The sequence below is a fragment of the Lissotriton vulgaris genome, chromosome 1_1 (assembly GCF_964263255.1).
Source record: "Lissotriton vulgaris chromosome 1_1, aLisVul1.2, whole genome shotgun sequence".
In the NCBI taxonomy this organism is placed as follows: domain Eukaryota; kingdom Metazoa; phylum Chordata; class Amphibia; order Caudata; family Salamandridae; genus Lissotriton; species Lissotriton vulgaris.
The window spans coordinates 1,668,452,916-1,668,479,143 of NC_141685.1; the positions used below are offsets into that span (position 1 = coordinate 1,668,452,916).

Consider the following 26,228-nt stretch of genomic DNA (forward strand, 5'->3'; position numbering starts at 1 on the left):
CAGGACTAGGCAGCGCAATGGGGGTTCTTGCTCTACGCTGGGACAAAGGATTTCCAGAGAAGGAACTTAATACAAACAAGGGAATATCGTCAGGACTGGAGGGAAACACAGGGCCGAGGCAGAGAGGAACAGGAAGTCTGCAGGGTAAACTATCAAGATAATACAGGTGCAAATAGGCAGGCAAAACAGGGAAATGATAGACAAACTATCATAAATGATAGTTTGTCTACTACTTAGAAGTGATCTCTCTGTGAGGTGGAAAAAACAGGTTCAAGAAATCAGGGAACCACCAAAGAAGAAAAGGCAGAACTGAGATTTGGAAAGGGGAAGACCAAGGAAAGCAGCAGACACACGAAAAGGCAGAAACAGAGTTCGGGTCAGAGCAAAAAGAGGGAAGTCCAAAATACAAATATAAAGAGGTCAGAAAGGCCATGGGATCCAGGAATCAATGTAGAGAACAAAATAGCACCACCATGGCGTGATTGGGCAGGGTTTGTTGGCAAAGAGAATGACAAGGACCAAAATGCATCATGGGAGTGGGACAAAAACATGCACGGGGAGGTGAGGAGAAACTAAGGGCCTCATTTACAACCCTCTTGTGGCGCCACTGCCTGAAATTTTTTTTATGCAGCAGCGTCGCAATCAGTGCACCACACTGCACCATATCTACAAACTCAGGCATTGGGTTCAATGCGTCAATTTGCAGAGCCCTGCATCACATTATACCTGCACCAGATGTAACGTATGCAGGGTAGGTGTTCCCGCACAAAAAAAGCCACGTAAAACTGGTGCAGTGAAATGTACATCATTTTGCTGCACCACTCTGGGACTCGCCTATGTGTACTGACGCATTGCTGGAGTCGCGTCAGTTTTACGACCAACTCCAGCAATGCAGCACTTTTGCGTCAACAGATGTATCAGAATTTCTGACGCATCTGTTAAATCCTTGCACCATGTCGCCATGTATTGTAAATACAGCGCATCCATAGCGTTGCAAGGACATTTGGCGTAGGAGCAAGGAAACTGACGCCTCAATGCTGATACGTCAGTTTCTTGTAAATGAAGCCCTAAGTGTGCTAGGGGAAAATGTGAATTCTTTCCTATACTGATGTAGGCCAGATTCTCAAGGGGCCCTTGTGAGTGACCTCTAGTGGCTGGATGGCAGAATCGTGACTGGCTCTTATTCTAAAATGGAGGGCCAGCACTGCTACTTCTGAATCATCTATATATGAACATGTATAGCAACAGTAAGTCAATTCAGAAGCGTTTTGGGCGCTTATGCTGCATTATACCCTGAACAGCATGGCGGTGCGGACTACATGAAGGAATCCATCTTGTTCAGCAATCAGATCACACCTCCTATAGGTTTGGCTTAATTAATTTGACCCAGAGCAAGAGAAGGGTAGAAGAGGGAGAAACAATAAGAATCGAAAGATAGGAAAACCGTGAAAGAGAGACATTCGGCAGCAGCAGACTCCTGAGAAAAAACGTTGTCCCTTGCAGTTCTCTTATTTTTCAAATTAAGTTGTAACCCTCATCTTTTTAACTCGAATTTCAGGTGTGATTGGCAGCTGCATGGGTTAGTTACAGCTCAAAGGAGAAGTGTTTGTTGGGCTTGTCACCGAAGAGCAGATCAGCGCTTGTGGTTCTGTCTGGTTTTGTACTGCTATTGCCCTGGGATAAATCCGGCAGAAGATGATCAGGAATGGAGTTCTAGCCCCAAGTCACCCCCTGACTGCAATTCTGCAGCATTAGGACCAGCTTAGCATGCCTGTTCTCAAACATAAGTACTTTCTGCTGATGACGTAGGCAAAGAGTTCAATTTGATATAGTTGAGTGTGCTAGTATGATCCCTTACCGAGAGCACAACGAGAGGGAGGTATGGATTTACTATTCTTAAATTCACACCTTTGTACCTAGAAGAGAGATATATCACCAAGGTACATATATGTGGAGTTAGGTATAGAAAATGAATACAAACATACCTTTCTATATGTTGTCCCTCGATAAGGTGGTCACGATATTGTGACCTGTCGATATTTAAGATTTCATAAGCCCAGCCTACACCATAGTTTTTGTGAATCCATGCCAATTTAGAGATTCAAGCAAATCGTGGATGGACATCTATGACAAAAAAATTACAGGGAACCTTTGTGAGTTGGACTTAGGGAGATATCTAATATATGTCTTCTGGAGATCAAGTATTCACATTTGAAGAGCTGGCTCTTGTATTGTACATTCCATTTAGCCATGCAATAGTGCATGCATGAAATAGGGTAGCCATAACTAATGTCCGGCATGCATATTTTTTACCCTCTGAAAATATGCCTTGCTGGACACTCAAAAGTTATGTTTTTTAAACAAGGTGATTTGACAGAACTTCCAGAGAGAACTACCTTACTAGAGATGGTAACATGACAGGGGCTGCTGTTCTGGATATTACAGCTTGCATGGGAGCACTACAGATAAAACTGTGAACTTCAGCTGCCAGGGGTATCCAGCCACCTCATGAGGTACCTTTTATTTTTCAGAACAGTCTTGCTAAAGTGGCAGCGGATGCTCTGGCCCAACTCCATAACACCAAGTACACTTATGGGACCACCATCGACACCATCTGTAAGTACATCTGCTCTGTTTCCAAGACATTTACATTGTAGCAGCTGAAGAGTCTGCAAAGCCCTTACTACCTGCTGGTAATTTAATTTACTCCTAACCTTACTCTCCTTTGTCCAGGGCATTACTAATTGATGTGGACTCCACCTCAATGAAAGAAAAAATGCTTCTCCAAGACAACCTCTCAATGGAGGAAGGAGAGACTTGGGACCTGGTTCACAAAGGGCCTTCACACTCGCTGCAGCAGCCCCGCAGTCCAGGCGGGAGGACCCCACTCGGGCGGGGGCCACAAACACTTGTGGCAAGATCTCTGCACTGCAGTTACTTATTGTGTAGGTCCCACCTCGAGTATGGGTCCCCCGCCATGACTGTGGGGCCTTTGCCGCGAGTGAGGGAGCCCCTTGTGAATCGGCCCTCGGTCTGTAAAATAAAACTATAACTGGGAATGGGGGTTTGATCAGTCAAACTTCAAATCCTCTGAACTATGTACTCAGCCCCTGCATGTTCACTTAACAAATCACTCCATTTGGGGAGAGTAATCTTGGTTCATCATGCTCACGGTGGTCTAAAGCAGCAGGTTATAATAATCTGGAAAAGGAAAGCCCAAACGTGTATGCTCCTGAGAGCACAAAAGCAATAGACCCAGTAGATAGAAGGAGTGTCAGAAGCAGCTGATCTCTTTTCATCTGGTCTGTTACAAGGCACATGTCCAGACATTGATTGACCACTTGTTTGCTGCGCCTCGAGACCTAGGCTGCGCCTCAACAGCAAAGCTCGGTACCTTTGGATGCTTCTTGCCTCATCCAAAGCTGGTTTACACGCTGAGAAACAGGAGATTCTGGCTCGCCTCGTAGATAGGAGATGAGGTCTGATACCCTTCGGTTGCCGGTGATTTAATCACGGGCTCTTAAGAAATCTGGGCAAATACTGGAGTGCCAAATATAGGAGTTCGTCCTGACTTGTGTGATACGTGGGAACCATTTTTTCCACATTGGACGACCCTATCCTTATGCTTTCTGTTATTTGGATAATAACATTCGGATTATTTAAATATATTTTGTTGCCCTTTGTCCTGATGAGGCCTTAAAATAATTGAAAGGCCGAAACGCGTCGACAGTTATTATTAATTTCGGCACCTGATTTTGATTTGGAAACTGAATGGATAGATTTCCCAGGAGCATCATTGATTGTTGAAGCCGAAAAATCAATTGGGCTTCCTTTGCTTCGTGTTAATTTGGTGTCAGAAAAAGGAAATATGGCCGAAGAAAAGACAATGCCATGTTTTCCTTGTAAATAAACCATCGGGCTTCTTACATAAACTTTGGATCAAGGGTCCACAACATTAAGACATTTGGACCTCCTGGATTTAGATTACTAACTTTGTTTTTTGGAATTTCACACGTCAATCCTTACAAGATTAAATATTGTTTGAACGACTGATTTATATTTAGAATGTAAAAGAAAGAAAAAGGATCTTTAAAATAATTCACAAACTATATTACTGTTTTGTTGTGTGTTTTTGTTTTTATTTATTTGTATTTGGAGTTTGGTAATAACCATTGGATGAACGTCTTAACAAATGAGAGATATATATAAAAAAAAACTTAGGTAGTGACGAGACAAATAATTGACCGTTTTTGTTCTCATAATTAACTTTTTTGTAGTAAATACCTTGGCATCACCTTTTTTGTAATTCATTATTTTCACCCAGATGCCTTTTGGTTTACCGGGTACCCCCTGTTTTTGAGAATCATCCAAAGGTAGTGCAGCTTGGCATTCTTTCCCGTTCTGGGGTAATGTTGAATTGACACCAAAATAGCTGCCCAGTTCTGGAATCAAAAGGTCAAATGAGAAATCATACATTACTTCTCAGGGGGCTCAAATGTAAAGGCCCTAGTGGTTTAGAAGAGCTGGCTGATGCATTTCCAACAGGTGTTGGTGATGGTTTTGGACTACGGACATGGGAAAGGGGAGGTTCCGGCCTGGATATTTCGATGGGTAGTGATGGTGCCTTTGGCTGGCCTAGGAGGTTAGAACAGTCCCTAAACTTTGAGGATTTAGGGCCATATGTATCAAAGGGTTTTACCCATTCTGTGTCTATGGGAAAATGTGTTCATACATATGGCCCTTATTTAGGGCTGGATCTAATAATCACTTTAACGGTTGCAACCCCTCCAATTTGGCATTTGTGGCCATTAAAATGCTCTTACTAATGTAATAATTCCTTTTTAGGAATTAGACACGTTTTTCCGTCTTCTAAATTGGGATTTTGAATGGATAATGATTTGATATCTTGAAGGGGAGTGTTGTTGCCGTCCATTCCAAATACCGAATCGGTATCTTGTGTATCAATGTTTTGTGACTGAAATCTTGACTCAAAACAATGATATTTTACCAACACATCAAAAAAGGGTGGCAATCCATTCGCAAAAGGAAAGGGACTGACCTTGGGACCATTCCTCTTTGAGAATGTAAAAAAAAAAAGGTTGTTTAGAAGTTGGCTGGGACCACCGCCAACTCTTGAAATATACAAAAATAGCTTTTCTTTTTAAACACAATCCCATTTCCTTTAAGGAAAATAGGCTGCATTTAAAAAATAAAATGTTTGCTCTACTGACCCCAGAAGGCCACTGTCCCTGTGATAGGCTTTATTACTGATGCAAAAATAGTGGTCGCAAATTGCTTTTGTGGCCAGTAAACAATACATCTGGCCCTCAGTGTATCACAGTTTAGAGCCGCTTTGGGGATTCCACTGGATGTGACCGTATGACCCAGATTTTTATTAGCAATTTCAAGCACACTTAATTGATTTTGATTGCAAGGAGTACAAGCACTGGCAAAGCCAACAGATCTCACAATTGGCCCTGGTGGCTTTGCCAATGCTTTTCGCCCGATGCTGTAGAGAGCAACAATAATCTGTGCAGTATGGCCAAAAGTACAATTTTAAAAAGTGAAACAAGGCATGATGATGAGGCTCAGCAGCCACGTTATTTTTATAGGTGCAACAAAGCGTAATGACCTTTATGCGCACATGCATCCTTATGGTTGCACATCTACAAAATTCAGCTGTGCCATTCTTTTTTTTGTTTACTGAACCAAGATGGAACGGTAATTTATTTATTTATTTTTTTAAATGAAAGCGCGAAAGCGTTTTTTTTCAGGTGGATGGGTTGGCAGCAATTCGATGCCTGGTCCTACTCCCCCCAAAAAATAAATGGCATTTAAAAAAAAAAAAGATTTTGAGCAATGAAGGAGGGAGGGGGTGGGAAGGAAGCAACTAGGAGCGGCAGAGGGAGGGTAAAAGCAACACACTCTAGTAGCCCAGGGACTTTGAAGTCAGTGTCTCGACCATTACATTCAAATTGCTGGGCTATCTATCCTCTACCTCCTCAAAGTTCTGCTGCCCTATTCTGCTAATGAATCTGACAAAGAACATGTCGCATATTTGACGAATAATGCACTGTCCTATGCAAATGTACTTAAAGCACTTTTTAGGTCTACAGGGCAAAGGCACTTTATCCATTTATTAACTATATATACGATGAAAATCCCCCGCACTATCATATGGCGTAGAAATTTTAAAAGTTGAGCATTATGCATAGAGCATAAGGGAAGATTTTGCGTACAATCTGTAATTTAAATACGATACCAATCGAGGCATTATGCAATGAAATGGGTCTGATAAACACCTTTATAAGGGGATTGGCAGACATAATACGTTCGGGTGATCGTCCTTTTCAATCCAAGAACACCTTGAGAAAGCTTATAAATGCCGAATATTTTAATTCTGCAAGGGGTGATCATATACTAACGACTCATCTTTTACATGCACTTGAGCATTTTAGATTTAAATTGGTACATATGCAAGAAATGAGTTATTATACTATTACAGGTTATTTGAAATCTTTTATGAAACATAGCTCCATGGAACATGACATCCGCCTCTGTGCGAGATTAAAGAGACTGGGAGAATTAATACAGACTGAATTTGTCTCAGCCTCACAACCCTATTTAAGCTGGAACCTAGAGAATAGTGTTCGCCCCTGTATGTTATTGTTTAGGATTAACTGTTTCCCCCTAAATTGTGTTACAGATGCTTGGCTACGAATACGTTGGGCTGATAGAATGGGTAATATATGTAAGGCTGCAGTACAAATGGTTGAATACGTCTTATTTGGTTTCCTAGCTTTAAAATCCCCCAGATGCTGTTACTTAAAACACTTTTTTGTGAAATATGGTATTAAATCAGCTAGAGTCGCCTCCGAGATGTTATGCAGCCCAGCTAATGAAATGATGTACTATAGAATTTTTACATCTTTTAAAAGTTAAAAAAATATATATTAAGTTCTGTATTATGTAGATAAATTCATTGAAAAATTGTTAGAAACATAACTGTTTTTATGTATAATGCCTTGAATCTTGTCATGCTATATTACTGCTGATTTATTTGTCGATCACATACTTTTTTTTTTTTAAGTTCAAGTTTATTGAAACCAAAAACATAGCATAAATACAAAATGTAATACAGTCAATCAATGAGAGGCATAAGAGATATACAAATGAAATTTAAGGAGGTATAATAAAACAGAATCAATAAACACCTATAGCTAAATCATGAAAAAGAAATAGCAAGGAAGGGAAAAAGAAAACAAAATAAAAGGGGGAATGGAGCATGACAATTCATAAAACGTAACATTGTATGCAAATAATGAATGTAAATAAAACAATGTGTGATAGACAGCAAGCAATAAATAAGCACATAACTTGTAAATCGAAATAAAAAGAGAAATAAGCAAAATCATGGTGGTTTGTGAACATCATCAGATGGATTTTGGTAATTAACAATAACAGTTTGAGGAGAGGGAGAGGTTTTGGAAAGGTAGGTAGTGAGAGGGATCCATAACATATCTCGTTTAACAGCCAATGAAACGGGGGTAACATAGTTGGTATCAAGTCTATGATGGAAACAAATAGCATTCCACCAAGCAGAATAACTAACTTTAGTGGAATCTTTCCAATTGGAGGTAATGAGATGAAATGCAATGGCTAAAAACAGGTCAAGCAACTTAAAGTGAGAAGGAGAAAGTGGTAAATCAGGGGATAGGGAACCCAAAAGGACATTGGGAAGGGAGAAAGGAAGTGTAAAACCAAAAATCTTATGTAAACGAGACCAGACCATTTTCCAAAAGGAAGCAATGTTCGGGCAATGAAACAGCATGTGAAGTAAATCTGCATGTGGACAGGAGCAGGACCAACATTTAGGCGAGAGGTCTTGGGAAAAGGTGGCTAATTTTTGTGGAGTGAAAAGTAAACGATTATATAAAAAGTAAAGAGTCTGAGTGGTATTAGCAGCTCTGGACGTTTTGTGTATTTTTAACCACAGCTTATCCCATAAAGAGATAGGCCAGGATATTGATAAATCCCGTTCCCAGGCCAATTCAGTCTTTGATTTGAGTCGATGAGGCGAAGTCATAACTCATTTGTATAAAAGAGAAGCGGGCGGGGAAGAATCCAAAAGTGGGCGAATAGTAGAATAAGAGGAAGGTATCTCAGAGGAAGAAGGAAGAGATTGAAGATACTGAAGAAGAGCAGGAAGTAACAGGTCGTATTGTTTCCTAAAGGAAGCGGGGAGGAAAAAGTGAGTTTGAAGGTCTGTAAAAGAGAGAGGAGCGTTATGGGATAGAAGTTGGGAGATCCAAGATAGACCTTTGGATTGCCAAGATTTCCAATAAAAGGAACGATTCTTGATGCGCAGTAATTTATTATGCCAAATGGACTGATGAGATAAAGAAGTAAGAGAGGGATAGGAAGAGGGTAGAAGGGGGGTTAAGAGATGACGGGTATGAGCAATGACAGGGGATTTCAAGAGAGAAACATTGGCAGAAAAGGCGAGAATCTCCAAAAAAGTAAACGGTGAAATGAGAGATTCTTCCAGAGTGAGCCAAACAGGAGAGTAAGTGGGAGTATCAGTGGAAAGCCAGCGAGAGGCTTGTTTAAGGATGAAAGAATAATGGTAAGCCTTAAAATCTGGAAATTTAAGACCTCCAGATTGTTTATCTTTTTTAAGAGAGGATAAGGCGATCCGAGGGGGTTTATTTTTCCAAAGAAAGTTCACCAAGAGTGAATCTAGTCGCTTAAAATAGTAACAGGGTATGCGAACGGGAATCATGGATAGGAAATATAAAACTATAGGAGCTAGCATCATTTTGATGGAGTCCAAACGACCCCACCATGAAAGAAAGAGGGGATGCCATCTAGTAATAGAGTCACTCAATTTCTTTGTAATATAATCAAAATTAGCCTTCAAAGTGTCTGATATGGAAGGGGAAAACCATAATCCTAAATATTTTACCTTAGTTGACTGCCAAGAGAAACCAGTATGATCGAAATAATGACGTTGACATAAAACATTAAGGGGTAAAACTTCACATTTGTCACGGTTAAGACGATATCCCGAAACCTGTGAGAAGGCGTCAACTTGGAGTGAAAAGGCAGGAAGAGTGGACTCAGGGTTAGAGCAATAAAAAAGAATGTCGTCTGCATAAACCGACAATTTAACTTGATGGGGACCAGGGTTAAAACCGGTAATTTGGGCATCTAGTCGGAGCTTAGTAAGAAAAGGTTCCAATGCTACAATAAACAATAAGGGAGATAAGGGACAACCTTGCCGGACACCTCTGGAGAGGGAGAAATAATCAGAAATGTTTCCATAAGCAAAAATAGAAGCTCTAGGGCCGGAGTACAAAAGGGAGATGAGGGAGATTAATTTAGGTGAGAAGCCAATCCAAGTGAGGGCACGAAACATAAAGTCCCAACTGATCCTGTCAAAGGCCTTTTCGGCATCTAATGTGATGGCCGCAAGTGGGTAGGAAAGGGAAGAAGCTTTACTAAGGACATTAAAGAAAACTCGAATTATCAGAGGACAAACGTCCTTTTACAAAACCTGATTGTTCGGGACCTATAAGTTCGGGTAAAATGGGATCAATACGCAGGGCAAGTAATTTGGCAAAAATCTTATAATCCGTATTAACAAGGGAAATGGGGCGGTCATTTTTACAAAAAGAAGGATCTTTGTTGTCTTTGGGGATAAGGCAGATCATAGCATCTTGAAAGGTACCTTGGGAAGAGCCATTTGCAGTAAATGAGTTAAATAAAGCGAGCATGTGCGGAAGAAGAAGTTTCGAAAAATGATCATAGAATTCAATAGAGAAGCCATCAGGGCCGGGGGCTTTACCACGTTTTAAAACTGATACTGCATGGGATATTTCTTGGAGGGATATATACGCTTCAAGTGAAGCAAAATCAACATGGGAAGAAGACGGAGGAGGGATGGAATAAAAGTAAGAGGATAAATCATAGGTATGGGCGGAAAATCCGTTCCGCTCGCGGATTTTGCGGATTTTCGGGAAATCCGCAATCCGCGAGATTCGCGAATCTCCCGCAAAATCCGCAAATCCGCGAGCAGCGGATTTTGCTCGCACTGCTCGCACTGTTCGCGTGAGTTCGCGGCTTCCCAGTACAATTTCGCGCCCCGCGAATAAGTGCTAAATTGCAGAAATACGATCTTAGCAAAACTGAAACTACTTGCCAGGTTCAAAAGTTCAGGCTCATCATTAGTAGCCATTTCCTGTAGTGCTTCCTGAGGGGCCCCTCCAGAGTTCAGTTGCCAGTTGCAACTATTATGTGACCCTGCTCTGAACCTCAGAATAGTTACACATATGCCACAAAGGTCCTGAATTACAGCTAAGGGAGACAAGCAGGAGCCAGGCTGGAAGTTAAAATCCATTAATCAGCCCCTAATTCATTATTGTCAGTTGGGGCAGGGCAGGTGTTGTAACTAATTTTGCAACAATGAAAGCACTTAGCAAGTGCAAAAGATCACTAATCAGGGCGCACTAAGGAAGCAGGTGCCAGCTAAAAAATATTCTGTGACACATTAATCAGCCCCAAATTAATTCTGGTCACTTGAGGCAGGGAAGGTGTGCTTTGCTTTGCCGAAAATAATGTACACTGGACAACCAGAGGGTGTGGTGATGAAACAGAGGGTGGCATGGGTGGGCCAGAGGGTGGCATGAGTAGTCAGAGAGTGGCAGTGGTGACAGAGAGTGGCAGTGATGAAGAAGAGTGTCCCAAACAGGCTGGGCACGTAGAAACAACAAGTTCGCAAAACTTGCGACCCGACAGGTAAGTTCGCAAATTGCGAAATTGTAAAAACCCTCGCGAACTGGCAGAAACACGGGCGAACACAAAAAAAAAAAATCCGCAAATTCGCGGGAATTCGCGGATTTTGCGGATTGCGAGTTCGCAAATCCGCAAAATTCGCGAACGCGAGATCCGCAAAATTCGCCCATGCTTAATAAATCAGAGGGAAGCGGAGAGGACTCAGGGGTGTAGAGATCTTTGTGGAAAGAGACAAACTCCTGCAAGATGTCATCATCCTTAAAGTGAGAAATACCAGAAGGATCAATTATGGAGGAAATCCGAGTTCTGTCGCGGCGAATTTTCAAATGGTTAGCTAAAAGCTTACCTATTTTATTTTGACCTCCATAATATCGAGCACTACTTTTTAAAAGATAAGAAGCAGCAGCGTCAGTAGATATTTTATTGAAGGCAATCTTAGCAGTAATGAGTTCTTTTAAGGAGGCATCCGAGTAGGAATGAAAACATGCGTGTTCTAATTGTTTAATTTGAGTCAAAAGTTGGGAAGACTTTCTCGAATTTCTTTTTCTTCTGGGAGACATAATTAATGATAAAACCTCTAGTGGTTGCTTTAAAAGAGTCCCAAATCATGGTTGGAGAAGAGTCCGGGTGGAATTGACAGTAAAAAAGTCAGCAGTAAAAGAACTGAATTGACCAGAGAATTTAGGGTCTGCAAGAACGGAATTATTAAAACGCCATCTGCCAGAGGGAGGAGAGAAAGGGACTAGATCAAAGTCAACAAAAACTGGGGCATGGTCAGAGATAAGAATAGAGCCTATTTCTGAAGCAAGTGTGCACTGTGTTAAGGATTTACTGAGAAAAAGATAATCAATACGGGATTGTGTCTTGTGGGGAGGGGAAAAGTAACTAAATTCTTGGAGATCAGGATGGCAAAGTCTCCATATATCAACTAAGGGTTTACGACGGGTGGCCGAGGTAAATTGATTATGCATTTTAGAATGAACAAATTTAACAGGAGATTTTCTATCAAGAATGGGATCATGGATTGGATTACAATCACCACCGAAAATAATATAATCATCATCAAGGGAAACCAACTTATCAGAAATAAATGGCCAAAAAGTGTTGTCAACATTTACAGGGGCATAAACATTAAAAATAACCAAAGGTACATTATCGATTAATAATTTGCTAAGTATCCAACGACCATCAGAGTCTGATTCTTGATGGATAACAGAAACTGTGAATTTTTTATGAACTAAGATAACCACCCCATTCTTTTTTCCTAGAGCTGGGGAAAAGAAAACATTACCAACCCAGAGTCTCGTCAATTTAGAAGTTTCAACATCAGAAAGATGAGACTCTTGTAACATAGCAATATCTGTCTTTAGCTTAGACAGGTGAGATAACACTCGCTGTCTTTTAATAGGATTATTTAAACCTTTAACATTCCACGAGGTAACTCTGAATGCAACAAGATAAAACAGTACAATAACATGTAAAGCATACAATACAACAGAACATCCATAGAAACAAATAACAGATCAGGTAAAAAATAGTAAAGAAATAAAGTAAAAAGGTAGAGGAAGAAGTAAAGCAAAAAGAGAGAGAGCAAGGAGAAAAGTGTAGAAAGGGCAAGAAAAGAAAAAAGAAGAGAGGAAGGACCATTGAAGAAAACAAGATAGAACACAAAAAGGACAGACAAAGAAAGAAGTAAAAACTTACATAAACTGTAGGTCAAACGGAGGGAGGGAGGGTGGGAGGCCATATGAGGGAATGACGCTCATCCGAACTCACGGAGGAGAAGCGAGGCGAGGAGGGAAACAGCACTAACGAGCCACTAATGAACATAGGAGAGGAAGGAGTAGTGGGTAGACAACCTGTGAAAAGAACAAACATGTTAATCATATGAAAGAAAACAAGTAACTAGAAAAAGTATAATTGGAAAGCACAGAGAGAAGGAAAATCCCAGGGAGAGGAGATGAAGAAATAGAAAACAGAAGAGGAAGAGGGAGCCAAGAAGATTAAAACTGCAAGAACAATAAAGAGATAAGGAAGAAATAAAAATGCACATCTTAGAACAAAGCGAAGAACACATATGCAGATGTCAAAAGTGTAACAAAGGCTAAGATATATTATGGAGCAGCAGATGAAGAAGCAGTATCCATGGAGTCAGCATTGAAGGAGTAAAGAAAGCTCTTGAGTTTCAGTGGATCTTCATAAGAAGTAGTTTTATCGTTGACAGTAACTCTAAAGAGGCATGGATGATATAGGCCATATCTGGCACCGATGGAGCGTAACTGGGGTCTCAGTGCCAAAAACTCCTTACGACGATCTGCAATTGATTTAGCATAGTCTTGAACAAAAAATAAAGTATTTCCAGACCAAGTAATCTTCTTCAGTGCCCTAGCGGCTGCCAGGACTTTTAATAAGTCTGTGTATTCAAGGAAGTAAAGAATCATCCCTCTGGGCTTACTCATTGAAGGAGCAGATGTATGATGTGGCAAAGAACCCAGTCGATGCGCTCTCTGGAAGTTCAGTGGAGGACTTTCTGGAAGCTTCAAAAGTTTAGGCAAGAAGGACTTAAAGAAAGAAATTGGATCCGATCCCTCTGAATTTTCCACTAGGCCATAAATGCGAAGGTTGTTGCGACGATTTCTATTTTCCAAATTTTCAATTTGTTTGTGCAGGCTGGAGACTTGAGAGTAGAGGGAGTCCACCTTGGAGGCGGAGGCATTTAAGGAGTCCACATTTTTTTCCAACGTTGTGACACGACCTTCCACAGTCAACCATTTGTTAGAAAGTTCTTGAAGAATAGAAGTGGTTTAAAGGAGAGTGGTAGTAGTTTCTTCAACAAAGGGGCGTAGAGCCCTGATTTCCTCAAGGAGTAAATCCATGGTGACTGAAGAGGTTGATGAAGGAGGAGGAGAAGGTGGGTCCTTCTTTAGTCTCTTGGAGGAAGCTTTACCACTAAGAGTAGTGGGCGTGTTTGCTGGTGAAGAGGTCTTCGTAGGAGAAGCGGATTGAGAAGAGGAGGTATTTGACTCAGCCATGGATAAACACTGATATTGTGAGCCTGTGTGGATCAGGAACTTACGGGCAGTGGTTTTAGCATGAGAAGACTCCTTGAGCAATTTACCCATAAGTGAGACCCAATATAGGGGAATAATAAGAAGCAGTGTTGTGCAGAAGGTATCAGCTGAGTAAAATAGAGCAAAGAAGCAAGTACCAGAGCATCAATGAAATCAGGCTCCTTACAAGGAGTGAATGGAAAAACAGGCGACCATTTCAATGACACAGGAACAAGGTTGCAGAAATGCCCATCCAAAACCTGTTAGTACAAGCGCATGAAAGTAATGTCCAAAATCATTTTTCTATATGACTTCTATTGTGAAACATACTGAAGAGATGCAGATAATTCCACAAACATATTTTAGCAACATAGAAATATGGTTACAGAAATGCCCATCCAAAATCTTGTAATATAAGCGCATGGAAGTAATGACCAAAAACACTTTCCTACATGACTATTTAGTATGAAACATCCAAAGTCAGTAAACCTGAGTCATTAAATGAATAAAACAATTCTGCTGTTGAAGAAATTCAGCAGAAACTCTTCTCAGTAAGTGAAAGTCAATAAATGATTGAAACAATGCTACTTTAAAAAGACGCAATGTTCATTGAAAATAAATCTCCTCAGCATGCAGGTTACTGTTGTGGGTTAATATGCAGTTAGAATTCACTTTGTGCCCTAGACCTGATTTCCGACCTTTGCTTGGTGAGTTTCCCATCATAAATACTTCATTGCAGGCTTTATAGAAACATCGCGTTATGGAAGTGAATTTCCTCACACTGCCAGCTGTAAAATGAAATGTTTTTGTTGAGCTGGTTCAGAGTGAAATGAGGAGCAGAAATGGGGCACTGCCCCGTAAAACACAGCCAGGACTTAAATCAATTAGTTAGCCTTCATGTGACAGGCTTTGTTGCTGAATTTTCACGTTTGCCGGTGAAGGAATTAAAACCTTAAGGGCAAAGACGAACAGCGCTGTGAAAGCCGTTTCCGCCTCCTCACACGTGACAAGCACTTAGGTGACGGTGACGATTACCAGAGCAGCAGGGAAGGCGTGATGAAGAAAAATAAGACTTTTCACGCCTGAACAGATTTTAAAAGCTATCACCTTGTAGCGCCAGTGTTCCGGTTGTCAGTTCTTCATTTAGTGGTGAATCGAAATTTGCCTAGCTTACGTAACGGTAAGTTTCAATTCTATTAAGGACACGGAGGCGAGGATTATGCTATATCTTCCTTCGCTTTATTAACATAAAGAAACCACAGCAGCTCAGGAAAAGATATAATGAGAACACAAGATGCTTTAAACATAAAGCATTGACGTAACGTTCAACAAAAAATCAACAACTCCCAAGAGTCTCTTTACTTATAATCATAGTCCACAGTCCTTTGTCTCTGTCCATCGTCCCTATATAACCGGACTTCCCATCATCTTCCTCCTCTTTCTTCGCGCAGATCACGCTTAAGCCTCATTGGTCCTGTTTAGCACCGTCGTTGCCTGCCAAAAAAGGGACAGCATCAGCGAGGTGGCCCAGGAAATGCGACAACAAGGCGAGGAGCATGCAGAGAACAACACAGTACTGACAACGTAAAGGAAAACGCTTTACTTACTGCCATACGGGTGGGTAGAGACACCACCGTAGTCCGGGTGGGATAATCCTCGCCTCCGTGTCCTTAATAGAATTGAAACTTACCGTTACGTAAGCTAGGCAAATTTCGATTCTATGTCAGGACCGGAGGCTTCAGATTATGCTAGTTTAAAGCTTACTTACCACCAACTGAGCCAAATCCACCACCGGCTTAAAATAAAACCTCTTGAAGGTGGAATCCGAGGACCAGTCCGCAGCTCGCATAAGGTCCTCCAGACGAGCACCCACCGAGAATGCCTTAGAGGCCATGGCTCCCCTGGCGGAGTGTGCTCCAAAGAGAGAAGTATTGATGCCCGCTTCCTGCATGACCCAACGCACCCACCGAGCAATAGTGGGGGAAGAGACAGCTTTGTGTGGCTTCCGCAGGGCAATCAACAACTGACGCTCGCCCGCAGGGCGCAGATCCAAGGTCAGGTCCTCATAAGCTTTGAGGCATTGCACAACACACAACTTAGGAGTGTCAGTAAAGGCTGGATAAGAAATGGAACGCGACGACGTCTTAGTGCGTCGGCCCACCGTAAAGGTAACCCCATCCGGGGAAAAAATGCGTGCAGAAACATCCAGCGCGCGCACGTCCGAGACGCGCCTACAAGAGACCAGACATAACAACATGGCTAACTTCGCCGACAGCTCTTTAAGAGACAGATAGGAATTGGCCGGCCACGACAGGAATAAATTCAGAACCAAATTGACGTCCCAAAGGACGGAGTACCTGGGCTCTGGCGGCAGCGCGAGGCGAACAGCGCGCAGAAGCCGGCACACAAAAGGATGTTCCCCTACCGGATGGCCATCGATGTTATCATGGCCAGCAGAAATCGCCGATCGAATAGCATTGATCGTCCTATACGCTAGACCTTTGTCGGCCAAATGCGCTAGAAAATTCAGCACGGGAACGAGGCCTGCGACCACGGGATCCAAATCCCTTCGTAAACACCAACGCATCCACTTAAGCCAAGCGGATCTGTAACGCTTCGTCGTACTATCGGCCCATGCTTTGGAGAGCAAGTGCTCAGCGGCCCGGGAGCGTCCAGCGTCTCCTGAGAGCCTCCACGCCACGAGGCGGAGAGTGTTCTGCACGACGAGAGGGTGAGGTTCCCGATCCGGGCTCGTCAGGAGCAGAGGAAACAGGGGGAGTAGGATTGGAAAATCCCAGGAAAGTTCCAGAAGAACCGGAAACCATACTTGAGACCTCCACAGCGGTGTAACCAACACCAGGTCCGCACCCTGGCGGCGTATTTGAGCCGCCGTTCGCATGATCATGGAGAACGGGGGAAACGCAAACGGTTGTTCCCGACTCCAATCCTGTAAGAACGCGTCCGTGGCCTCCGCCAGAGGGTCCGGCCTCCAGCTGTAGAACCGCGGCAGCTGGTGGTCGAGACGGGACGCGAAGAGGTCCACCGAGAAGGGGCTCCAAAGGGAAAGTAGCCACCGGAAGACTCCCGGATCCAGTTTCCACTGGCTGGCATCCCTGAGATGTCGAGAGTGCCAATCCGCTACTTGATTGGACTGGCCTGGCAGATACTCTGCCGTCACCGCAATGTGACGAGACAGGCAATAATCCCAGAAGTCCTTCGCTAGATCCGCCAAAGCGCGGGACCGAGGACCTCCCAGGTGGTTCACATATCGGACCGCCGAAATATTGTCCATCCGTAGCAGGACACAAGCCTTGACCGAATCTTTGGTCCAACAGCGAACCGCGAAGGAGCCCGCAAGGAGCTCCAAACAATTGATATGCAATTGTTGTTCTGCTGACGACCAGGCGCCGCCGGTGGAAAAATCCCCGCACCGGGCGCCCCAGCCCGACCTGCTTGCGTCGGACTCTATGATCAAGTCCGGAGCCGACCCGAAGATCGCTCGCCCATTCCATGCCTCCATGTGAGACAGCCACCATGACATCTCCTCCTTCACTTCGTCCGTGAGGGGAACCCACTGGTCGTAACACATCCCACGGCGCAAATGCTGCGCCTTCAGGCGCTGAAGAGCCCTGTAGTGCAGCGGGCCTGGGAAAATCGCCTGGATGGAGGACGATAGAAGACCCACCACCTTGGCGACATGGCGCAGTGACGTGCGATCCCTCGCGATCGTCTGCCGAAGCAGGTGTCGTATCTTTGCGACCTTCCGACCCGGTAGGCTCAAGACCGCCTGTACCGAGTCCACCACGAAACCTAAAAAGGTGATCTGCTGAGTGGGAACCAAGACCGACTTTGAGCCGTTGACAACGAACCCCAGTCTCTGAAGCAGGCCGACAGCTTGACGCAGCTGTCCTGCCAGCACCTCTGGGCACTGTCCCATGAGGAGGATGTCGTCTAGGTATACTATCATACGGACCCCCTGGCTTCTGAGAAACTCCACCACCGGGTGAAGGACCTTCGTGAAGCACCACGGGGCCGAAGAAAGACCGAACGGCAGGGCGGTGAATTCGAACACCCTGCCGTCCCACAGGAATTGTAGGAAACGACGATGAGGGGGGTGGATGGGAACGACCAAGTAGGCATCCTTGAGATCCAGTCGCACCATCCAATCCCGAGGGAGGAGCACGTCCCGAAGGAGGTGGATCCCCTCCATCTTGAAGTGACGGTAGACCAACCACCCATTGAATTCCTTGAGATTGATCACAGGCCTCTTGCCCCCATCCGTCTTGTCTACCAGGAAGACGTTGCTGAGGAACCCATGTGGGTGGCGCGTTGATAGACGGATGGCTCCCTTGCGCAGCAAGTCCGAGACCTCCCCGTCTATCAATCGCGCGTCGGAGTCTGAGAAAACCATCGGGCGCGGGGGCCTCACCTGAGTTGGTTGGTCGTGAAACTCTATATGGAAACCTCTCACAGTTTGCAAAACCCAAGCATCGGCAGTGAGCAATTCCCACTCCCCGTAAAAGCTTGCCAGCCGCCCCCCAATCGGAACCTGATCCAAGCAAAGTACACTCACCGGGGGCATTTCCTTGTCCGGAGTTCTTCTTGAATCCTCTGCCACCATAGCGCTGTCCCCTCGTGGGGTAGAAATTGGTGTAGTTGGCCGAGGTCTGGTACGGACCTCTTCCGGAGCCTTGTCCACGGTTGTTGGTCTGCTGACCACGGCCGATCGCGCGGCCCCTGCCGCGACCGGCCCCTCCAGAAAAACGCTGGTGGAACACCCTCTTGATGCTGGACTGGGCCTTGTCCAGCGACGTGAACGTGTTCACGAACTTTCCAAGCTCGCGGATAAAAGGCTCACCGAAGAGGCCACCCTGGGCCACGGCACCTGCCTCCGACGAGGCCAGGTCCCCCAGCTTCGGGTCCAGCTTGATAAGGAGCGACCGCCGCCGCTCCGTGGACAGAGCACAGTTGGCGTTGCCCAAGAATACGATCACCCTCTGGGCCCAGTTGGAGAGCACCTCCGGTGAAATGGCGGTGCCATTCGCTCGAGCCTCCTCCGCCATATCGAGGATCTTCGTGGCGGGCCCGACCGCATCCAACAGCTTGTCCTGGCAGGCCCGCCAGGACCGGTCGATCCCCTTCTTGGGTCCTTCATGAATTTCGCCAGGAAGGTGGCCATCTTGGGGTCCAATTCTGGTGTCATGGCCACTTTCCCCTCCAAAGTAGGCCGAGGGCATTCCCCGCGCAGGCAACCCCTCGCCTCCTTCTCCAGGGGCTTGCGCAACCTGCCCGCGACAAACTTCGCCACCGTCTCCCCCGGGGCCCAGGCCGCGGATCGGGGGTGGACGATCTCGTCCGGGTCCAGCATGCCCGACTCATCTCGGGGCATCTCCTTCCCTGAAGGCACCGGGAGCCAAGAACGGGTCGACTCCCCGTCGTCATCCGTGTCCGGAGAGTCGTAGATCGGGGAGGCGGGCGCCGTCGACAGGCCGCCCGAAGTGCCAGGTTCCACCAAGGGCGTCGGAGGCACCGCCGTCGCCTTGGCCAGGAAGGCGTCACGAAGACGCTCGAAAGCGCCCTTATCCACGCCTCGGGCCTCCGATGAAGGCCCTTCACCTCGGGGTCTCTTCGGAGCGGGCGGCAGCCCGCCGGATGTCCCCGGGAGTTTGGGGGACGGCGGCACCTGCGCCGCTGCCAGCTTCGCACACTCCTCCACGATGCGGGCCGAAAGGCGGTCCTCCATGGGCCCTACCACCTCCGTCACACAACGATAGAAGGAGCTGTCCACCGCTTGGTAAAACTCATCATCCTGCAGATAGGGGCAGGCCTCCTCCTCGTACTCCCCTTCCATCTCGGAACCAAGGGGCAAATGCGGGGCACCCAAGAGGGCGGCAACCGAGAAAGTTCTCGAATGTGGGCAGGCCCAGCGGCTGCGATCACGTTTTGGGCCAGCTGACGTGGCAGGTGGGCTGCACCAACCCCCAAGCGCGCAGACCCTCCTCGCCGGGACCGGGTCTACGTACCCCTCAAGCGCGCTAGGCCACACACTGTTAAAGAGGTGCACAGATCTCGCCCGAAGGCGATTCACGCGGTCAAAACCGCTATACAGACCCCAGAGGGCGTCAAAATTGTGAAAGTACAGACCCGGATCACCAGGTGTCAGAGGGGTACGCGAGGGTCGGCCCCTGCGCAAGCAGACCCCACGGCGCGGCTCCTCGTACTGCGGAGGCGCGCCGGAGGGTCGGCGAGGCGACAGGCCGCCCCCTTGCGGTCTATGTACACACCGCACACAAGTGGGAATAAAGTCGCGTAGGAACGACAGAACGTTCCCGCAACCAGGGACTCTGAAAGGGAATAAACCATGCAAGGAGTCCCCAAAGACCGCAAGACAGTCAATCACAATAAAAGAAGACAAATAGAAAAGCACTTATCTGGCTGCGGGAGCAGCGAAGAAAGAGGGGGAAGATGATGGGAAGTCCGGTTATATAGGGACGATGGACAGAGACAAAGGACTGTGGACTATGATTATAAGCAAAGAGACTCTTGGGAGTTGTTGTTGATTTTTTGTTGAACGTTACGTCAATGCTTTATGTTTAAAGCATCTTGTGTTCTCATTATATCTTTTCCTGAGCTGCTGTGGTTTCTTTATGTTAATAAAGCGAAGGAAGATATAGCATAATCTGAAGCCTCCGGTCCTGACATAGAATTATGAGACGGCTGACGCAGGAAATCCCTCAGACTGCCTCGCCTCCCCAGGCAAGCTACGGAAAAGCCGCCATCTTCCTCGGGCGCTAGCCACGCCCCCCCCCCCCCCCCCCCCCTCGATCACATACTTTAATAAAAATCTTGACATCTTATGCCCTATAAACTTACCAGGATAATATCAGCTACTTTAAACAGACTTTTCATCCATTTGGCAAGTTCCTAATGTTTTAGTGGTAAACACAATTTATTTAAAAGGCTTCGCCCAAAGGAATTCCCCACCTACCTCTCCATCTGAAATCGGATCTGTTGGATCCCGCACAGACTGGATTTGAACCCAGCATGGCCCAGAAACTGTTCTAATTTCCATATTGAGTGTAGACAAGGGCCTCATGGTTGGTCTTTCGTTGCTGGACCCTCAGACACATTTAACACAATCGGCCACTCTATCTTGGTCAATCAGTTGGCGGATGTCATTCTGAGGGGTGCTGCACTCAACTTGTTCTCCTAATTTTTTTAAGGGTCACTGCCATGTTCTCACACTGGGCTCTTTTATATCAAAAAGGGGGCAGGTCATTCACTGGGTGCCTCAGGGGTCTTTGTTGTCCCCTATCTTATTCAATATTTATGTACACACTCTTATTTCTCTGATTTGGTTCTTTAGATTGGATAAACGTCATACTCCGACGACACCAACCAGTTTTTCAGATTTAACTATCACTTAGAAGCCCAGGACTCCCTTAGGCATTGTCTCTTAGACATTCAGTCATGGATCAGCCAAAATAAGCTCTAACTTAATTCAAAGAAAAATTAGCTTTTGATTTGTGGCCCCACATCTCCCTGGGCTGTTTCCCTTTGGCCTGCTAGCATGGGCTCGCAACCCAAGCCATCAGAAGTAGTTAAGCACGTAGGCTTAGAGCTAGACAAGGAGCTATTTTTACAAGCACAGATAAATTCAGCAGTTTCTTCATGCTCTTACCAACTCAAACACTTGAGGAAAAGCTTGAAATGTATTTCACCAATACCCAGACAAATGGTGGTCGCTGTATCAATCCTTTCTAGGATTGACTATGCAAACACCTGCTACCGGTATTACCCTCAAAGCTACTGAGTATTGCTAATTATTCAGACCACAGCTGTCAGACTAGCTTGGGGAATGCATAAGTTCAACCATTCCACTGAAGACAGACTCAAGTTACTCTGACTTCCAGTTAGCCATAGAATATAGCTTAAAGCATTTTGTCTGGCCCACACCCCTGTTTCTGTTGAAGTGGCTCCTGCCCTCAGTTCCCACATCAAGAAATACATACCTACTCAATCTTTCTATTCTGCTGCTAAGATCCTTCCCATGGTCCCATGTTTCAGAACAGCCCATTGCGCGGAGCGGGCCTTTCCTGTGCTTGTTGCAAAATCTTGGAATCGTTTTCGACAACCTTGAAATTATCACGGATAATAATCTTCCATAATAATCTAAAAAAAAACTCTATTTTCCTAATCTCTCCTGAGGTCCCTTTGAACACTGCCTCTATGTATTTGTGGCCCATGTACGTTGTCCTAGCACCAAGATGGCATTTTGGTCGACCTTTGCACTTTATAGCTACCCTTTTCGTTCATTCATTTATTCATGCATCATGTGAAGTTCTTAAAAGTCCTGCTGAGGCAGGCATCTTGAGGGTTATCGCAGTTGCTAACTGTTCCTTGCATTGACCTGCTTTTCCAATTCCTTCTCGATTAACCCTAATAGCAGTGCCTTGAAGCTTGCGACTGGAGGCAGAATCACTACATAAAATGTATTCATAAACGTCCAGAGCTTCACAAGTGCAAAGCTTACAAAGTTTGAGGGAAATAAAAACAAAAAGGGGTAGCTTTAAAGATCTTCTGCAGAAGTAGGACATGTTCCAGCATCCACAGAGGACCACAACAGGAAACAGATGGGCCCTGACTCTCTCAACAGAGCACTCGATTCCCAGGAGGGGCTCCCTTCTCCCACAAAGTTCTAAGTCGAACAATACATTATTGTACTTGCTACAGAACACTTACTATTGCATTTCAGGCAAATTATTTGGTAGAATAGACAAAGAAATTTATACCCTATTATGGAAAAAGGGGTATCCCAGAATAGCTCTCAAGACATAGTTCAGGACCCCATTCAGTGGTGGCATTGCTCTCTCAATATTGGGGCCAACTACTGGGTGGCACATTTTATTATCATAAACTCCACAAGATCACCCAACATTCAAGTTGGAGCGAGAAACCCTCCAGGAGCGCTATCAATTTCACTACATATAAGTGGGGAACAGGGAAACAACAGTTGCTGCCCACAGACCAGGAAGGCGATAGAAGCATGGTGGAGGGAGACAAAAGCCATAGGATGGGACAAAAAACTCACCCAAGACACCATTATGGGAAGGGGCGATGTTGCTAGAAGTGGGGAAACTGAAAAGGTTCGAAACCTGGGATACTATCAGTATAAAATAAGTTGGCGACATAATAAAAGAGGGGGATATTATGATGTTTCAATCCCTGTAACGTTAATACCGATTAGGCCCCATGCAATATTAAAGAACGCACAATTACAACACGCCTGGCAGGCTGAGGTTCTGGAGGTATTGGGAATCCCGGCGTACACACCACTAGAAGGTAGAATATTTATGGAAAGACTGGGATGGGGGGGGGGCGTATCTGCAGGATATAAGACACCAAACAACAACCTGCCAGATAACTGACAGAAGCTGAGGGGGAAATGGGTGAGAGACGGGGGAAATGGAGTACAAAGTCTGGGAAGCGCCCCCGATGCACCCATGAGACGTAGCTCCAAAAATGAGGCTGCGTCTGATACCACTCAAGATACTGCATAGGGTGTACTTTGACAGAGACAGACTCTTCAAAATGGGAAGGGCACAGAGCGCAAATTGCATAAGATGGGAAATTGACAGGGGGGGGGGGGCATTCCTGCACACCTTGTGGAGCTGCCCCCAAAGTCAGGTACACTGGGCAGAAATAGTACAACAGTTGAGCAATGCGCTGAAGGCGGAAATACCCCGTAAGCCTCAATATATCCTCCTGGGTTTCCCGAATGATGTAGATATATCAAGAGCCAAGCTTCCCTTTTGTGGGTTTGTGGTAATAGTCGTGGCAAGACGAAGGGGGGCACAAGAGAATCCCACACTGAATGAATGGAAAAATTGCATGGAAATGGAGGCAGAGATGGATACCTACAAGAGTAGGGGGTGCTCATGTAAATTCCATAAAGTATGGAGCAGCTGGTTAAAATATTACAATCTGGAACCAGTAGGGGAAGAAGACGAAACTTAAGGACCTATGGACATGAGCTGATGCTTTTACTGGACTTTGGCTGTATGCGCATACTACAGGTGGGCCGGGGGCGGGGTACAACGAATGTTGACTTGACTAAATGATACTCAAGTGGTAATTTGCCCCATGTTGGTATTGTATGTGTTAACACTGTTAAATAACAGAAAACTAATAAATTACATTTGAAAAAAGCCCCATGGATCCGTACCTTTGCTATCTATCAGAGTTTTTACATCTTGTTTCCACATTCTTTCCTTTTCAGACAAGGCTGATGGGACCACCACTGACTGGGCCTACGATGCAGGCATCAAGTACTCCTACACGTTTGAACTGCGTGATACTGGAAGGTATGGCTTCCTCTTGCCACCCAATCAGATCCTTCCAACGGCTCACGAGACCTGGCAGGCTCTCATGAAGATGATGGAACACACTAGAGACAACTCTTAATCGAACGTATATGTATTTTGACATGTAGAAAAGGCATTTTAATCAGGATAAACCCTGAAATCTGATCAACACCAGCACAATAAAACATACCTGCTATTTTCAGGATAACCCCTGACCTGAAATGTGTGACAGCTGCCGTTTTAGCATATTTTGCAATTTGGTTCCACTGTTGTATTTGTATGCATTAAAACAAGAACTAATAAATTAATTAAATGTTTTATACCTCCCTTCATGGCAAATCATTTTTTATAAAAGTCCAGTTTTTGCTAAGAGCACCTCTAGTAAAATGAAGGTATTTCTATATTTCATAAAGTACATGGAAGTATAAACTAGCAATACGAACTGCAGGCTTGTTTTTGTAAACTGCAGCTTGGGTGACTGGAGTGGGGGTCAACAGAGCTACTGGCATTCACTATGTGTCTATTTCTGTCATTATAATTATGGCTTTAAGAATTCTGATTTTCTGATTTGTACACATACATTCAAAGAGAAGTAGTCATTTCCCATCAATTTAATTTTAATATCAGATATTTCAGAAAGGACATTTACTTTTGAGTGTCCTAAATCTTGATGGACAGGCCAACAGCTGTACATACTGACGCCATATAATATTAAAACAGATGATATATCGTAGTGAAGTTTATACAGCGGTAATGCCTCACGGGCTAGTACTACAAAGCTAAGGTTTGCAGGTGCATGTATTACTTTATTGTAAATGGCTATTTAGCACACTAACCCCCACATGCATCAAGGTAGGCTTTTGCGATTCCTTAATTGCGATTATTAAGGAATCGCAAATATGGAATTGCAAAAGCCTATGTATGTAGCAATCGCTAAAAAATAGTGATTCCTACACATTCCTTAATTCAGACTCGCAAATTGAGGTACTCGCAAATTGCTCATGCAATTTCAAGGGTGCAAGGGGGCAAAAAGGACCCCCTGTTGCACCCCTGAAATTGTAATGTGAATCTATGTTGCGCACACACATGTCCCAAGGGCATGTGTGTGTTACATGTAACTTTGAAAAATGCACTTTAGTGCATTTTTCAAAGTTTTTGCAAATTACCGTCCAGTTTCATTTGATGGTAATTTGCGACCCCTAATAGCGAAATCGCTATTTCAATTTACATCATGCATTGCATTTAAGGAATCACAATTTGCCATTCCTGAAATGCAATCGCAATTTAAGAAATCGCAAATTCTGCGATTCCTAAAATTGCGATTTTTGCATTGGGGATGATGCATCCCAAATGCAAAAATACGAGTTGAAAAGGGGTAGATTCTGAGAATCTGCCCATTAGCGAACGGTTTTTAGTTTGATGCATGGGCCCCTACGACTTTACAGACATGAAATTGAGAATGTACATTTACCAATTAAATTCCAGCTCAAAAATAAATATGGATGAATACCAATATTGTGCCGAAAAAAATATAGGTAAAAAAAAGACATGAATAGCATAAGAGAAATACTATAAAAGTAGAAGCCCTACTTATTTGGTGTACCATGCAGTACTTAATTTGAGACTGTGGTTTCCGGTGCTCCGGTGTTAATGTCAACACTGGCACTTGTGACAGTCTGCCACAAGGTGGTGCTGTCTGGCTAATTTTGAGATGACCACAATAACAGATGATTAATTCACTATACATTAAAATTGACTATTATTCTGCCCAAGCCATTCTTATAGCTGTGCAGGTCGAAAATAGTCCGAATGGCCACACTCCTGAAGAGAGCCTGGCACGTATTTATTTCTTTTACAAATTAAGCACTGGTACCGTGTCTGTATGTATTAAGGGATGGCATGTTAGCTTAGCACAAATCTCTATGTCAACTGGCTTCTGCTACTGGCAGTACAACGTCTGGTCTGTTTCAAAATATCATAAAAAAATATTGCTGACGTATCCATCAGAGAACTGGGGCGC

The 26,228-nt window shown here is 44.6% G+C and overlaps 1 protein-coding gene and 1 long non-coding RNA gene across 2 annotated transcripts in view; both read left to right on the plus strand.

Moving 5' to 3' along the window:
• The window catches only part of LOC147751025 (carboxypeptidase A1-like), a 48,844-nt gene extending 24,314 nt beyond the window's left edge, over positions 1-24,530 (plus strand). The window contains exons 10-11 of the mRNA XM_086918910.1: positions 2,532-2,616; positions 24,124-24,530. Coding sequence (XP_086775036.1) covers positions 2,532-2,616; positions 24,124-24,308 — 270 coding nt within the window. The 3' untranslated portion in view covers positions 24,309-24,530. The remainder of the gene's footprint in view (positions 1-2,531; positions 2,617-24,123) is intronic.
• Positions 8,133-12,476, plus strand: LOC147751027 (uncharacterized). The gene is made up of 3 exons (XR_015295528.1): positions 8,133-9,972; positions 10,979-12,259; positions 12,333-12,476. It is a non-coding gene; the product is annotated as an uncharacterized LOC147751027 (long non-coding RNA).
• Positions 24,531-26,228: the final 1,698 nt, after the last annotated feature.